Genomic DNA, 18,084 nt, shown 5'->3' on the forward strand with positions numbered 1-18,084 from the left:
CCAATCTGGCACCTCTCCTTGAGAAACTGAGGCAGAGAAGACACCTGTCCAATGGAGTCTAATACCTGGATTTAAGACCTAGGTTCTCAGGATAACCTTCACAGGTCATGTAGCCCTTGAAACCCAAGTTGCCTCCTCTGTATAAGGATACAGCTATTTCATTGGAAAATGTAATGACGAAATGCAAAGCGAAAGCACTTGCTAGGCCTAAGGAACGAAGCAAAGTATGGTTAGACCCATTAATATGCTGACCACTTGATAAATCCCCAATCTATTAGTACTGGATTGGAGTAACTATGTCCCACCTGACAGTCTTCTGCCAAATAGATAATCATCCATTACCAAGAAAACTGGCAAATTTCCTCCTCAATTTCCTACTGGAATGTTCTGAAGAAAAATAATGCACTTGGAAATTCTTCAGAAGAAAAGATGTTATGTGTTGACAGACAACAAAGTGATATGTCTGTTTTGTAAAACAAAGCAGAAACAAAACCACCCAGCCAACACACCTCAAAAAAAAAAAAAAAAAAAATACAGGATTTATTCCAGGTTGTAGCATGTGTAGCAGGAGAGTATTTTCAAAAAAATAAAACAAATATTTTTGCTCATTAGGTATTACTAGTTGCCTGGGGCTTCCCACCAACTGAATCAGTGGTATTTATGGGCAGGGCCAATAGGCATCTGAACCAAATAGGCAACTGAAGAGTTTAATGGATGTTTTTAACTCACAGCAGACACAAAGGCTGAAAGCAGAGTGCTTCTGATTTACAAGAGCTAGGTACCTGAGAGAGAAATGGGTTTTCCTTTGAATTCCAAAAAGGGATTGATTTAAAGAGAGAGCCCAAGTGTGGAGTTGTGATCATAGAGTAAAGGAGATGTGACAGGATGTGAGGGTAATTTCCCACCACATAGAAAGTCAGTTAGTAAAAAACCAGCTCTGAGTTGGGGAGTTAAAAGCCTGGAGTGAGAGGAGAGTGACGTTAAAACCCTGAAAGGATGGGAGAGAGCCCTACGTAAAGTTTGGAGATGCCTAGAGTAGAGCAGTGTGGAACCTGCTTTCTGGTACAGCCCAAGAGGCTCCAAGACTCCCAGAAAAGGCCCTCATTCCTACAGTGCTGAGCAATATGGTGGTCAGGTCTGAAAACAGCTGTGAAGGCAGGAGGGGTTATTCTTGCCAGGAGGGCCTGCCACAACCTTATAGAGTTCCCTTCATTCTGGTGGGGTAGGGGGAAGGCAGCCAACATTTCCTAAATCTCCAATCTGGAGCTTGAAATTGCTAGAAAGTCTACAGACAGCAGGGCCTGGGGTCTGGACCTGTGTGTACATAGCAGGGGTCTTCATGACATGAGGTTACAGCAGGGTCAAAGGTGGTGGGTCAGGGATATTTCTGCATATGCCTGTTCATTTGGAGAAGGAGAAGAGGGTGGTCATTTTCCCCAAAAGAGACTTAAATTGGAAGAGACCCAGTTTCACAGTTGAAGGGACTAAATTACTTTTAATTAACAAGGCCAAATCACACCCCACCCCAATACACAGACACAATGGCCTCCACTGAGAATGTGGAGGAACACGAGCAATTTCACTTCAGTTATATTTCTTCATAACTGGATTGTAGCTATAGATGTTGATCCTATTACGCATATAATGAATAAACTAAATGATGGATAAAGAATCTTGTTATACTTGATTCGAAGTCTGCGCTAGACAGAACTATGAAGTGGACCTGGCTGCAGGTCCTTCTCTTTCTCTCTTTTCAGTGTTGGCTTTCTTCCTCTCTCCCCTCAGGCCCCTCCCTTCTCCCAAGGGGTTCATTCCAGGTCATTCTATTGCAAGACACCACCCACCATGGGCTATCCTGCTGGGCATGTACTGGACAGGGCAGCAAGTACTGGGAATCAATCTTTCCGTCATCCTCCATGATCAATACTGACCTAGAAAACCTCTTCTTCTGAACGAAGAGCCCTCATTTCCCAAGGGTTTGGAAAGCAAGCTGCTGCCCTAACTTAATGATCCATAACTGCACAACTCCACAGTCAGGAGGCTTGAAATGAAATGAAGTGCTGATATGAAATGAAGTCTTGATATTATCGACAGTACACAGGATAAGTTTGGCATATGCAGGGGAAACATTTTCTTAATTTCAATAGGTTATAGATACCCTTTATGAAGACTTTCTGTTTATGATAAATGATGCTGAATTTCCACTTATAGAGGAAATATGGTTTCTGTTTTATGCAAATTTAAATAAGAAGTCAATTTATAAGAAATACCAGGTGGAATATACTACAAGTGAGATTAAGTGTGGCAAAATCTTGAAGGTGATAACATCAAATAACTGAGGTTCGAGACAGAGTGCTGTACAGGAATGAGTTTTCAGGGGTGGAATTTTTAGTCTTGTAGCAGGTAAGGCTGAAATAAACTGGACAAGGGAGACTTCTCTTGCAAATCACATCTGGCAGGTAGCTCTTCATTCTCCAACAGATAAAACAGGGCTTGTTCAAAAGCCGTGTTCTATTATTTTTTCCCTCTAGAGATGTGGGTCTTGTCATGTTGCCCAGGCTGAACTCGAACTCCTGGGCTCACGCAATCCTCCCACCTCAGCTTCCTGAGTAGCTGGGATCACAGGCATGAGCCAATGCACCCGGCTAAAAGCCATTTTCTATTCTGCACTGCAACCCCTGAGGATGCAAAACCACATGAGAACTGTGGAAAATTTGGACAGGTTCACAAAAGAGTAAGAGAATCAATAAGCATCTGGAAAACACGCCTAGACGTAAAATGGAATTTTCCAAGAAAGGCAGGAAAATAGAAATGAATTTAACTCCAGGCAGAGAGAATTATTGTTGGGTGTGATCAAAGTGTCCTCAGCAGGGGTTCCCAGATCCTTTGGAGGCTGAGCCTCCTCCACTCTTCAACCAGGGGCAGTAAAAGAAAGAGAACTGAACTGGAAGTGGAGGGAGTTCCAGTCCTAGAGACAAGGCATGATTGGCTCTTTCCACTGAATGTTTGGGCCATTTACCTCCAGCCTCAGTCTCCTCAGCTAATAGATGGGGTAACAATTCCTCTCCCAAACCCATCTCCTTTGATTTGCTAAGGGCCTCAAAGTATAAAAAGACACATAGGTTTTTAATAAGGCAATCATTAATATCACATGATTTTTACCTTTCATCTAAACACATGTGGGAGGAAAATATAGACATAATTGGAGAAGCAGTTTTCTTAGTGCTAATGGAGTGAGAATAATCTCAGCACTTTGAGAGGTCAAGGAGGGAACACAGCTTGAGGTCAGAAATTCGACACTAGCCTGAGCAACGTAGCAAGACCCCATCTCTACAGAAAAATAAAATAATTTAGCTGGGTGTGGTAGCACATGGCTGTAGTCCTAGATACTCGGGAGGAGGCTGGGATGGGAGGATCTCTTGAGACCAGGAGTTTGAGGCTGCAGTGAGCTATGATTGCACCACTGCACTCCTGCCTGGGTGACAGAGTGAGACCCTGTTTCTGAAGAAAAAATAATTAATATACAATCCTAGAATAAAATTAAAAAACAGTGGGACAAAAGCACATCCTCAAATGACTTGCAAGATTGTATCCTGGCCAACTCTTAAATACTAAGGACAATTGATTAGATGTTAAGGACACTTGCAGGCTGAAATCTCAAAAGCTATTGATAAGTTAAATATCTTCACATACACCTCTGTTAGTGGGGGTGCAATCCAGAGTATAATCACTTGAAATAAAGAAGCTAGAAGCAGTGGTATATAGTTTTCTGATATAAAATATGACTGAAGAAAGCATAAAAAGATATCTCAGTAGAAGTAGACAAATTATGGCAGATGATTGGGTACTTAACTATGGCTTTTTACCTCATTGTGTCATTCAAGTCTCATGACAGCATGATAAAACTACCATCACAATTATTCCCATCTTACAGATGAGTAAAATGAGATTCAGGTTATATAACTTGTCCAAGCTAGTAAGTGTCACATATGAGACATCAACCAAGGCACTGTGACTACTGTAGCCCATATCCAAGCCAGATAACTGATGGAGCTGAGGGATACAATCCAGTAACACTTAAGTAAAAGCTGGCCACATCTGAGGGCTAAGTGCCAAGCATTACTAAGAACTATATACCCATCTCATCTAACTTTCACTCAACCTCAGGGAGTAGGCACTATTATTACCTCAGTTTTACAGATAAGAAACTGAGGGAGCACAGACAGCTGAGACAAAAAGGAATTTCCCGATCCTTAGGGCAGTGTTTATCAGCCATTTTTTCACTGTCACCCCTTAGGCCCTAAAAGAGCCCTTTTTCCTAATCACCTATGATGAAATTTTAATACCAGAGAGACACCATATATGTTTATGGACTGCATGGACAGCTATGCTTCACACATAAAAAGAGTGAGATTTGTTCACTGATGTACTTCCCCTGCAAGAATCAACTTTGGCCCCCACTGAGAATGTGCAGCCTACGGAATCCTCACAGGAAACTGGTTCATTTATTAACTTCTAATTCATTCTTTTTTTTTTTTGAGAGTGTGTATGTGTGAGAGACAGAGTCTCACTCTGTCACCCAGGCTGGAGGGTAGTACAATCTCAGCTCACTGCAACCTCCACCTCCCAGGTTAAAGCGATTCTCCTGTCTCAGCCTCCCCAGTAGCTGGGACTATGGGCGTGTGTCACCACTCCAGGCTAATTTTTGTATTTTTAGTAGAGACAGGGTTTTACCATGTTGCTCAGTCTGGTCTTGAACTCCTGAACTCAAGTGATCCGCCCGCCTCGGCCTCCCAAAATGTGGGAATTACAGGAGTGAGCCACCGTGCTCAGCCTCATTCATTCATTCAATCCTTCAATATTCATTGAGTGCAAAGGACCAGACACAATAATATAGTACTGCATGATTCCATTAATATAAAGTTCAATAACAGAATGAATGTAATGTGGTAGAAATGAGAACAGTGGTTGCTTTGGGGGATGGAGGCTGGAAGGGGCACAAAGAGACTTTCTGGTGTATGGGAAAGATTTTTTTTCATCTTGATCTGCATGATGGTTGTACATGCATACCCTTGTCAAAAGTTATACTTAAGAAATCTACATTTACTGTATACAAATTCTATCCCAATAAAGTAGTTTTAAAGAAAGTATTTCCTAGTATGTGCCTCCCCGGGTGCTTTAAATTGCTCCCTGAAGACCCTAAAATGCTGTGGATTCAGGGGCTCTACCAAATACCCTGGGTTATCTCGCGGGGTCAGGAAAACCAAGCCAATCCCCTCATCTGACTAGTGTCAGCCCTGGAATCCCTTGCATAGCCCTGATGATCTAATGTCATGTGGATTGGGAAAAGTCTAATGAGACTCTGAGAGCCTTTACATGAGGACAGGCCTTCAAATCAAGCGCTCTGAGGATTGTAAAATGGCTGCTGGGAAAAGGTAACAGAAGTCCCTAAATCCACAGGAGAGGAGACGTGCAGGGAGGCCTCCCAGATTCTGAACACGTTGATGTCTCTGGACAGTGGTCCCCGCGCTACCTTGCGGTGCCATCTGTACTTGGCACTGCACAGCAGCACTGCTGCTCTGCTTCCCACACGTTTATGTCACTTCCCCAACTACACCAGAAATGGCCCACAGTCAGGACAGTGTCTTCACACCCAGCTCACTGCCGCTGGTAGCCACACACAGCACCTTACAATCAGATTTCTGGGACTTCATAATTATGCATGCCAAATTTTTTGAACCAGATACTGGGACCACAGACTGAAAAAAAAAATGGATCTCTGTGCTACTTCTACATGTAAGAGGCTGCCTAAGAGACACAATTTAGATGCTGATCTACTGCAATTTCTAAGACATTAAAAGATGTAGGGATACAACAGGAAAGCTATTTAAAATCTGTCCCTTCTAGAAAATTCATGGACATATGGTCAATGCAACTCTGAAGCAGCCTCAAAAGCCTTATTCTACCTGCACCAGCCCATTAAACTAGAAGACAGGAGAAACTGGATAGAACCTGCTATTGAAGAAAATAGAAATGGGATCAATTAAATCAATTAGGTTTTTTCTTTTTTGAGACAAGGTCTTGCTCTGTTGCCCAGGCTGGAGTGCAGTGGTGTAAATACAGCTCACTGCAGTGTTGAAATCCTGGGCTCAAGTGATCACTGTGCCTCAGCCTCCCAAGCAGCTGGAACCACAGGTGTGTGCTACCATGCCCAGTTAATTCTGAAGGAAATTGTTTGTAGAGATGGGGGTCTATGTTGCCCAGGCTGCTCTGAAACTCCTAGGCTCAAGCAATCCTCCCACCTCAGCCTCCCAAACTCGTGGGATTTCAGGCGTGAGCTACTGTGCCTGGCCAGTTGTGTTTTTTCAGTTGTGTTTTTCCAACTCCACCATCAGAGCTAGACAGAGAAAGAACTATAGAACTAAGAGCTTGCATTCATTGAGAATCTGCTATGTATTAGGTATTCCACTAAGCATGGCATAAACATCTTCACAGTAACCCATGGAGGTAGGTGTTACCATTAGACCAGTTTTACAGAGATGAAAGGGGTTGATTCATGCCTAATTTAGGATGATGGAACTGCGAAGTGAAGTACGAAACCAAGACTCTCCATCTTCATGCTCCACACTATCCTACTCTCCCTATGTGACCTCTAAACCTTTAATAACCCTGCAGGGAAGGCGCCAGTGCTTCTCACTGATGGGGAACAGAGGCACAGAGAGGCAGTGGCAGAGCTGGAGTTTGAACAGGAACACAGATAAAGATCTCGAAAACCTTTGCTCTTAACCACACTGCAGTCTGCCTTTTGTGTGGGTCTATGAAAGGTTTAGGTAGTAAAGGTTCAGCAGGTGGCCAAGAGAAGAGCAGGCCACCTGACTGTGTGCTCAGCTGGCCCTGGGGTGGACTTGGTCAAGGGCAGTTGTGCCAACCTCGACCCGAGAGCCAACTCCAGAGCAGAACCCTGGACAGGGGCTGCCAGCACAGCAACAGATTTCAAGGTGGGTGATTAGGTGTCTGATGTGTGCCGTGTTAATCCAGTTCGTCCCTCTCTTGCTCTTACCTGTACTGTCTGTACTGTGTAGATTTTCTTCAGATTTGATGCGCACTCAGCTGCTGTGGCACCAGGGAGGGATCTAGGCAAGCAGGAGCAGGACAAAGACAAAACAAGCAGTCAGTGCTCACAAAAGAGCCCACAGTAGAATCTTTCAGGTCTTCCTAAAAATCAGGTCTCAAACTACAGGACTGGACATTTTGGGGATGCTAGTTAGAATTTAAAATGTGAAATCCCTACTTTGTGAAGTCATGTGTTTGCTTCTCCTAAAAATCAGCAGATTTATTCTTGGAAATTTAATAGAAAAAAAGGATAAGTATGTATTAATAAGAAAGGGAATGGACACCTTAAAATCACATTTTAAAACATACCAAAATAACCTACTGATAACCAAGCATTTTCTCCAGGACTTTAGATAAGAAACTGCATATTGTACAGATGACAATGAAAATGCAGTGTCCTGGCCTGGTAATATGTTTGAAAACTTGTTAGTAACTGGGTGGTATTCAAGCACTCTTGAGAAACAGAGTGACCATTTGCCTACTTTAAGAAAAGTCAACTCTGGTTTCATATGAATTTGCATGTTACCAAAACACTTGCCTTCAGAAAATATTTTCAGTTCTTTTCTCTGGCTGATTGAATTAGCTCAGGAGAACTTTATGGTCAGATTGCATTAATCTTTAGTTTGCTATATGTTCCACTAGATGGCAACATACTACAGGTTTAGTCACCAGAAACACTGCAATTTAACTGGTTTTACCAAGCACCATTGCCTGGGATGGTAAAATGACCGGCCCCATCAAACCTTAGGAGTTCAAGACTCTCAATTCCTGCCACCTTTTCTTTCTCTCTATATTGAATTAGCAGTTCATGCTCAAAAATGTTGGGGTACAATTATATCAGCCTAAGACTACGTTTCATCACACAAATAATGCATGAAAGCCCACATCTGGTTGTTGGTGAGAAATAAGAAGCTTGCTGAGAGGATAAAGTACCTCAATCACAGCTGACCCACTGGGATGTGGAATCTATAAAAGCAATGCTCTTTACCAGACACTGACCCCAGAGACACTGCCCCCAAGGACCCTCAGTATGTTGTACTTCCTGGACCGTTGCTAAACCGCTGCACACTAGGGACAAAACTCACATGAGCTCAGAGGTGGAGGCAAAGCCAAAGGCCCATGCCCGGGTTGGGATAAGCACAGCAAGGACTACAGTCCTTGAACTATGAACCAGTGAATGCTCTCTAAGAGTCGAACCTGAATATCAAAAATGCATTTATGGCCAGCCACAGTGGCTCATGACTATAATCCAAGTACTTTGGGAGGCTGAGGCAGGTAAATCACTTGAGGACAGGAGTTGAGACCAGCAAGGCCAACATGGTGAAAGCCCACCTCTACTAACAATATTAATACAAAAATTAGCCGGGAGTGGTGGTGCTCACCTGCAGTCCCAGCTACTTTGGAGGCTGAGACACGAGAATCGCTTGAACCCAGGAGGTGGACGTCGCAGTGTGCCGAGGTCGGGCCACTGCACTCCAGCCTGGGTGACAGAGTGAGGCTCTGTCTGAAAAAAACAAAAAATGTATTTCTGAATACCGCTTCCTTATCAGAAGGTCACTAAGGAAGCACAATCACGGACTAGTTTGGGGGAAAACAAGGGACTTCCACTGGGCAGGTGTGGTCCCATAAAGAAATCTACCGTAAAGCACTGAATTTACAACTCAATTTGCTGGACATTGTTTTAGAAAAGCAAATCCACATTAAACACCACGACTGCATTTTGTTGTTGTCAGAATTTAAGCCTAAAATAACTATGTCAAAGAGTGTGGCAAAGAATGAAGTACTCAATCAATACCTTGCTAATGACAGTTCATGCCTGGGCCCCTGATGAAATATATCAGTCCACATGGATTGACTGGGCTGTAGTTACTGAAGTATCAACTTGGATAGATATTAAGTTGGCTATTCAACATAGATTTTATGTCTTTTTCAGTTTTGATTATTTTTTAAATGAGGGGAAAAAATTTTTTTAACTCTTAACTTTTTCTGAATAGACTGTTAGCATGAAAAATCTATCATTTTAACATTAAAATATGACTTTTCTTCCTTTAACTGACTGCTCTACTACATATGCCCAGTAAATACATTCCTGGATCCCCCAAAGCACACAGGAGAGTATACACAGGGCTTCTTCCCTCTGTGTGTGTTGGGGGGTGGGATTCTAGGGCCCAAGGGGAGGAAATATACTTTGCATTTTTTATTCAAAAAACTGTATATTTAAAAAAAAATTAACTAATTTTTAAAGTTCACTTCAATTTGAAACGGTTTAGAATGAGTATAATTTGAATGTTGCTTCATATAGTATTATGTCAATTTTAACCAAATACAATGTGAGGATAATACCATTTAACCTAGACCAAAAAAAAAAAAAATCACTAATGAAAATTTACTATATATGGTTCTTTTTAAATGCCTCTGTCTCCATAGTCTGGTCTTTTACTCGTATTCCAGTGCAGGAGATAATTGTACCAAGTTACACAGGTCCCCTCAGTCTCATTATCCAGGTTTTTTTGAAGAAATCACATTTCCAGAGGCCCCAAAATGACTCTAGAATAAAATAACAACTAGGAAGTGCTTATTAGTGTAACACAACAGTGTCAATGACTAACATGTAAGTGCCGAATTTTTGCTAGTGTGCTGAGCCTCTGACCTCCGTTGAAGCACTGAATCCCTGCAATCCTATTTATGAAGCTGTCGATACTATTTATCACCATTACAGGTGAGCAGGCTGGTGCTTAGAGAGGTTTGGGAACTTGTCCATGACCACTAATATGTGATTTGAATACAGGTGACCCCTCTGTGATTTTCTGCTCTTCACCCCTCACTGCTGAGCTGCCCATTCAAGCCATATACACATTTGCCTTTTTTAATGGAGTTGTAGAGTTGACTCTTTTGGTATGTTTTCATCAAGGCCACCATTTTTGCTGAATCCCATTTTTTTTTTTTGTTTATGGGACAAGGTCTCACTCTGTTGCCCAGGCTGGAGTGCAGTGGCACAATCATAGTTCACTGTATTCTCGACCTCCTGGGCTCAAGCGATCCTTCTGCCTCAGCCTCTCAAGTAGCTGGGACTACAGGTGCATGTCACCTGTAGTCAGCTAATTTTTGTATTTTTTTTGTAGAGGGAAGGTCTCACTATGTTGCCCAGGCTGGTCTCAAACTCTTGGCCTTAAGTGATCCCACTGCTTTAGCCTCCCAAAGTACTGGGATTACAGGAGTGAGCCATCACCTCTAGGCCTGAACACCATTTTTAATACAAGATTGTATCCAGGTAATATTCTGAGAAGAAACAATATTAAAATAGTCTTTGCGGCCGGGCGCGGTGGCTCAAGCCTGTAATCCCAGCACTTTGGGAGGCCGAGACGGGCGGATCACGAGGTCAGGAGATCGAGACCATCCTGGCTAACATGGTGAAACCCCGTCTCTACTAAAAATTACAAAAAACTAGCCGGGCGAGGTGGCGGGCGCCTGTAGTCCCAGCTACTCGGGAGGCTGAGGCAGGAGAATGGCGGGAACCCGGGAGGCGGAGCTTGCAGTGAGCTGAGATCCCGCCACTGCACTCCAGCCTGGGCGACAGAGCGAGACTCCGTCTCAAAAAAAAAAAAAAAAAAAAAAAAAAAAAAAAAAGTCTTTGCAATGGAGCAGGGTAGGGAAGATCTTCACAAAAACCAAAAGGATTACACTCAACAAAAGCTCTATTTTAACAGACTAACACTTGATGATACTAATGTACTGGGATTTGAAAGGAGATAAGGGCTGGGTGCAGTGGTCCACGCCTGTAATCCCCGCACTCTGGGAGGTCGAGGTAGTTGGATCACTTGAGGTCAGGAGTTTGAGATCAGCTTGGCCAACATGATGAAACGCCATCTCTACCAAAAATACAAAAAAATAGCTGGACATGGTGGTGCACACCTGTAATCCCAGCTACTCAGGAGTCTGAGGCAGGAGAATCGTTTGAACCTGGGAGGTGGAGGTTACAGTGAGCCAAGATTGTGCCACTGAACTCCAGCCTGGGCAACAAGAGCAAAACTCCATCTCAAAAAAAAAAAAAAAAGAAAGGAGATATATTAGGCTCCAAAGAAACTCAGTTTCCTAATTTCTTCATGGAGAAGGGTGATTCTGTGATCTTAAAGATTCCTTCCAGCTGCTGGGCATCTTTCTGAATATTCAGGCTTCAAAGTAATAAAACAGTGTTGTCGGAAGTACTAATGGTAGTAAGTACTTGGCTGGCCAGCGGAAGGCAAGGCGTCCTTTGTGAGTCAAATGTCATTCCAACAGTCACTGAAAAACACCAATGTGCCTAAACCTCATGCCTGAACTTCATACTTGTTTAACAAGCAAAATTGGGCCATATCCACAGAATCAATTTCAAAAGAGCAAATAACCCGAGATTTTTAAACGATCTGCCCTGTAAACAGGTCAGTCTGCTGGACTTGCTGATTCAAAATTGAACTGCAACTGTATTATCTACGGTTACTGTTTCTTTTCTTCCTTTTTTTTTCTTTTGGGATGGAGTCTCGCTCTGTCACCCAGGCTGGAGTGCAGTGGCGCGATCTCGGCTCTCTGCAAGCTCCGCCTCCCGGGTTCATGCCATTCTCCTGCCTCAGCCTCCAGAGTAGCTGGGACTACAGGCGCCCGCCACTACACCCGGCTAATTTTTTTTGTATTTTTAGTAGAGATGGGGTTTCACCGTATTGGCCAGGATGGGCTTGGTCTCCTGACCTCGTGATTCGCCCGTCTCAGCCTCCCAAAGTGCTGGGATTACAGGTGTGAGCCACCGCGCCAGGCCTACGGTTACTGTTTCTTAAAGTAGCAGTGCAAGCTGTTCATGGCAACGCTGCAGCCTGGGCAGCCGGCAGCCACACCTCTCTTCCCTGTCACCTGAGTAGACACTTGTAGCAACTGAAGGTAAATGTTTGTAATGGATGTCAAGGAAGGAAACATTTTTACTGGTATCACATATATAATATATTCTTATAGATTTAAAAATCTTTTTCTTTCGTTCATGTTATAAACCTTCCCTTCCCAATAGAACCCTAGTCCAAACCCTGTCTCCACAGACCAGGGGTGCTCATCTGAGGGTGATGTTGCACCCCAGAAGAGATTTGACAATATCTGAAGACATTTTTGGTTGTCACAACTGAGGATGTGCTACTGGCATGTGGTGGGTAGAAGCCAAGGCTGCTGCTGAACATCCTACAGTGCACCGGACAGCCCTCACAAGAGAGAATCGCCCTGGCCAGAAAGCCCATGGTGCCCATGTAAAGAAACTCTCCTGGCAATGCGTAACAAATAGTCTCAGGGGCTTTAACATTTATTTAATCAACAAAAATGTTTTGCACACCTTTTATGGCCGCTGGGGATACAATGGTGAACATTCTAGAAAAAGGCCTTTTCCCATAGTTTATGTTTTGGAACCAACATCCCTCCTCTCGGAATTCCCCAGGCTCCCAAAGGCAAAGAAACAATGTTCATATTTTTTTATTCTCCTGGAAGGGAGGAGGTGGGAAAGAAAGCTGAGAGAGGAATATACATGCTGATAATGACCATTCCTAGTAGAAGATACAGGCAGAGCTGTGGAAAATCACAGAACCCAGGAATCAGGACCCCGGTTTGGAATTTTCTGAATCATACGCCGCCCTCCCACGGTATACAGCTAGAGCTGAGAACACAGCAATGGAACAATAAATGCCCCTTGATGGATCAGGTTAAAGAATTGGAATAGTTCCACCAGGGGTTTCCTGTTTATTTAATAATATTAACGTAATAATGGCTCCCTTTTATTAAGCATGTATTATATGAATGGGTTTTGCAGATATTATCTCTAATTCTTATAGCAATCCTGTCAGGTTGGTTTCATTATCCCCACTTCACAGATTAGGAAACCGAGGCTCAGTGAACTTGTTTTTAAGTAGCAGGACTACGTTCTTCTCCTGGTCTATCTGGCTCTGAGGCCCATGACCTTCCCCTTAAACTAGGCTGACTCCCAATAATAACTGAGCAGTCATTGTCAGCATAGGTGTCCCACAGCACATCTTATGTCATATCCCTCCTTGGGCCCACCAACTGTTCCTGCCTGTCATTCTTGCCTGCCCACCATACATCTAGCCACACTGCTGGCAAAGCATAGAAGCAGAGGTGCAGGAGAGGGCTAGATGCCACTAGAATCCCTGGCAATAAAAATATCCCCGAATGTAACATAAATAACATGATTCAGGAAGAAGTGAAGTGCTTGAAAGCATTGTATCCTTTTTCTTATTCCAGAAATGCTGGGCCCCCAATAACTGAAAGACCACATATCATGCTGTACATGCATACATGATCTCCTTTTATCCTCATTAAAACACCTTAGGCAAATAATAGTTGCAACACCACTTTAAAGCTAAGCAAACTAAGTCTGAAGATGGTAAGGTAACTTGCCCAAATATACACCACTGGTTAGTGGCAGATCTGGGACTTGCACCAAAGGTTACCTGACAACCATGCCCTTAGTCATTAAAAGTCATTAAACTAAAAAGCTCCTACATGACCAATATTCAGCCTGGCACCCTCATAAACACACTGCACCAAGCATGGGCCCCGCTGTCTGCAGCTTACAATCCTCCATTCAGACTTCCCAAATATGCCTTCCCTATTAAACCCCACTTTTAAAGATACAATTGCTGCAGCCTAAGCTCATTAAGAAAGTTCATGGGGACAGACGCCTCTGTAAATACCTAAGGAAATTATCTTAATCATTACCTGGCTATCTTTTATCAGGCCATAGCACCACTTGCAATCCATATGTATACCTAGAGATGCTTCTTAAAAAGCAAAGAAGCTAAAAAGGTTTCTTCGAACCCTGCCTGCATCTTTGCCACTCAAAGTGCAACCAGGCAATGGGTAGCATCACCTGGGAGCTTGTTAGAGTGGCAGTCTCCAGGTCCCCATGAGACCTGCTAAATCCTAGGTGATTTGTATGTACATTAGAGTTTGAGACATGCTGGCCTGTGTCATCTAAATCAAGTTACCATAAGAAATGCTAACTTGGAAAGTAAAATCTAATGAACTACGGCATCACAAGACAAATGTAAAATCACTATTGTCACAAACGCATTTGTCATCACCCAAAGACATCAAGAAGAAGTTATCCTTAAATGTGAAGGACAGTTCTGTAAAAGCACTTAAATACGGGTTTTCAGGCAAGGGCTCTCTTCTTTTCTCAGCAAATTCTGAAGCAGGGAGTCCTTGGCTTAATCATCTCCGATGAAACTGGCTCTTGGTTTCCTTATTTGTAAAATTAAGAGGTATAGCCAGATAACCTCTTAAGTCCTGTCCAGTTCCGATAGTTTAGGATATGAGAGAATTGTATCCCATCTGTGTTCATGTTCACAGGAAAGCAGTGTGCAGTGGGGTTAGGGACACCAGGGCTTGGAGTCATACAGCCCTAATTCAAATCCTGTTTCTGTTCTATATTGCTGTGTGACCTCAGGCAAGTTACTTCTCTGGGCCTCATTTTTCTCATCTGTAAAATGTTGCTGATGTATCCTACTTCAATAATGTGAAAATTGTGTGGATAATTATGTACAGTATCCAGTCCAGTGCTTAACACAAATGAGTAAATCGTAGTTCATATTAACAAGTTAAAGTGGGAAAAGACGTCTGAAACAGTATGTGGTACAGTATATCCAATTATTGGATATACATGCCCAATACACAGACACACAACAGATGTTTGCTAAAAAAACCAATGATGACCATATTTCATCTTACGTGAGAGATCATTTCGTTTCAGCCAAGAGAACCCACCTTAAAGGGGAAGACTTTAAAGGCAGAGGTATAACTTCTAAATGCTAGTCTTCCTGTTGGATTTACAACATCGGGCTCAGCTGTCAGAGGGAAAATTTGCACAGCCCAGTTACATGATTAAGTATGCCCCTCGTATGCCATTCACCCCCATTAAAGATGATTTCATTTTAATCACTTTTAGATAGATCTGTGGCTTGTGGCTACACCAGCTTCCTGTCTGATCAAGAGTCGCATACAAAAATGGCCCAAGCCCTATTACTGACAGTTAATAATGCATTTACTGAAAATATCTACATCATTTAAAGGTTTTATTTCTGCACGTTTATTTGATTTTGATTTCTCCCTGCTTTCCTATGGTCATTCCTAGTCTATCTTACAGCTCTTTGACAGTAGCAACTGGGGCTCCTTTCTTGAGATACATTAATCTTTTAGTACGTGGACGATGGTTGGAGAAGTACAACAGTGTTAGAGTTTACAACAAAATTCAGAAAGACCAAGCTGTGAACCATTCCCATGACAGATCACTAAACTGTTGTCATGTGCCCTGGGTTTGGAAGTAAGTAAATGGTCTCTGTAATATTAAAAGCAGAAATGTTTTTGACCAGCTAGTGCCAGGTAAGGACCAGAAATTTTTCTGAGTGACGACGTGAAAGGCCCTCATACCTTTCTGCAAGAAGCAACCACTGACCTGAGGTGGAAAGGCTGGAAGTACTCTTACGTCAGGGCCTTGCCCTGCCAGATTTCTCAGAGGACCTTTTCCCCTCACAAAAAATAAAATCTTGGGCCATTTAGAGCCTACAGGTTCAGGAGGGCAAGAGTGGGAAAAAGACAAGAAGAGTTCAGATGCCAGCCACTCTCTACCTGTCAGCCATGGCCCTTCCATCCAGTCTCCTCCCCAACCTAGTCCCAGGAGGCAACTCAATGAATAAGGATGACTTTGGGGTCCCTTTTATCAAGCTAGGCCCTACCTTCCCATATCAGACGTTATTATGGACCACACCATTGAAATGTATTTTGAAGTATTGCACCCTTTGGTCCCTCTAGAACTCCACACCTCTCAGAATTCTTCATTGATACTACTGAAACACTCAGCATGTGAGATATCCCTCTTGTGAGGACAAAGCCCAAGGTGCAGTCATGTTTGCAAACTTATAACCTGGAACGGTGACTGGTAAATAATACACTCAATTGATATAATCAATACACAGAGCGGTAACTCTCAAGTCTGGATATCTACAGCATTTGTTACAAATCTACCTTTCACCACAGAGGTCTGAATAAGTAGGTCTGGGGGAGGGTGGGAAGCCTGTATTGTAACAAGCACAGCCAGGTGATTCTGATGGATGGATAAGGGAATATACTTTGAGAAACACAGGCTTGGTGGAGCTAAACCATGACTGGGTGGAGTTGGTGCCAGTTGTATATGATGGCTCACCTTTCTAATGAGAAAAAAAAAATGTCTGCAAATACTCACTCAGCACCTACTGTGTACCAGGTACCGTAATGTGCACTCCTCAGAGTCACAGACATGAGGCAGTTAGATCCATTCAAGGAAAGGGCCAGTAGTCTGATGTGACCAGGAAGAGCGAACAGACTGAGTGGTACTGCAGAGTTGAAGAGTGGTAGGTGATAAGGTTAAAGAAAAGGTGGGTTTGGGCAGGGCACCTCTAATCCCAGCACTTTGGGAGGCTGAGGTAGGATAATTATGTGAGCCCAAGAGTTTGAGACCAGCCTGGGCAACAGAGTGAGATCCTGTCTCTATAAAAAATACAAAACTTAGCTGGGTGTAGTAGCACATGCCTGTTGTCACAGAAGTAGAGCTGAAGGCTGGAGATGGAGACTTGCAAATGATTTTAGCAGAGTAATGGAGCCACCATAGGAGAAGGTGAAGTCACTGCGGGTAGAATTCAACAGCACCCTGTTCAGGGTATTCAGTGCAGGCTGACTTGTGCTAGGCTCCAACCCAGGGGCTAAGGACAAGGCATCCGGGACGAAAACTCTGCCCTCATGAAGTTTACATCCTAGTGGGAGAAGACAAGCCAATGGTGGTAATGCTATGGAGAAAATAAAACAGGGTCAGGGGCTCGGGGTGTGTGTGTCAGGTCGCTTGTGGAGGGATTGCTTGAGCCCGGGAGATAGAAGCTACAGTAAGCCATACTTGCACCACTGCACTCCAGCCTCGGGAACAGAGAGAGCCTATCTCAAAAAAAAAAAAAAAAATATATATATATATATACACACACACACACACACACACACATTTACATATATATACACATTTATATATATTTATACATATATTCATATATTATAAGAGGTGGGTTCCACTTAAAAAAAGCAATATATGAATGTATACCATAATCTGTAAGTCCACAGTTTTCCTTAAAAAAAAAAAAGGTAGGGAATCTTTTACTGAAACTAAAGGGGTCTTTTTATATATATATGTATGTACATATGTATGTATTTGTAAAGGTCAGGTCTCTGTCAACTAGGCTGGAGTGTAGTGGTGTGATCATAGTTCACCAAATCCTCGAATTCAGGCTCAAGCAAATGCCTAGGCTCAAAGGATCCTCCAGCCTCAGCCTCCCAAGTAGCTGGGACTACAGGTTCTTGCCACCATGCTTGGCTAATTTTTTTTTTTTTAATAGAGACAAGGTATTGCTTGTCTCTTTGGTGCCTAGGCTGGTCTCAAACTCTGTGTTGCCTAGGCTGGTCTCAAACTCCTGGCCTCAGGAGATCCTCCTTCCTCAGCCTCCTACAGTGCTGCGATTGCACGGATGAACTACCACATCCAGCCTAAGGGGGCCCACTTCTAAAAACAAACCAACCACCACACCACCACCTCTCAAAGCTGCTCTGGTAGAAGTGGTGGTGGAGATCCAGAATCCCTACTGTCTGGATCACATAACCTCACAACAGAGGCCCTCTTAGGTGGTAAGAGACATAAAGTAAAAATCCGCTGCTATGGCATAGGAACGGGGCGAAGGAGTTTTGGAATAAGACAAGGTGTATGTTTAGAAGGCTAACCATGCCAGCCCAAGTGGGGGATGCCTGGAGAAGGGCAGAGCTTGGGAGCAGGCAGGAAGCTAAGAGCCGGCTAGGAGGTAACTGGAACTAGACACAACCAGAACCTGCAGAGAGAGGGCATGGAGAGGGGAAAATGGCTTAGACTTGGAGCAAGTT

General features: G+C 43.3%; 1 protein-coding gene across 7 annotated transcripts in view; it reads right to left on the reverse strand.

Moving 5' to 3' along the window:
- EIF4E3 (eukaryotic translation initiation factor 4E family member 3) overlaps positions 1-18,084 on the reverse strand; it is a 73,904-nt gene that overhangs the window by 21,395 nt on the left and 34,425 nt on the right. For 5 of the 7 annotated variants that reach the window (XM_033210451.1, XM_033210449.1, XM_033210450.1 and 2 more), the window contains one exon: positions 7,061-7,133. The exons of the other annotated variants lie outside the window; for them this stretch is intronic. Coding sequence is in view for 2 of the 5 variants with exons in the window: in XM_033210447.1 (XP_033066338.1) it covers positions 7,061-7,133 (73 nt within the window). In the remaining 3 variants the exon portion in view is untranslated. The remainder of the gene's footprint in view (positions 1-7,060; positions 7,134-18,084) is intronic. 7 annotated transcript variants of the gene reach the window in all.

Source organism: Trachypithecus francoisi, unplaced genomic scaffold, assembly GCF_009764315.1.
Source record: "Trachypithecus francoisi isolate TF-2019V2 unplaced genomic scaffold, Tfra_2.0 Lachesis_group0, whole genome shotgun sequence".
Lineage (NCBI taxonomy): Eukaryota > Metazoa > Chordata > Mammalia > Primates > Cercopithecidae > Trachypithecus > Trachypithecus francoisi.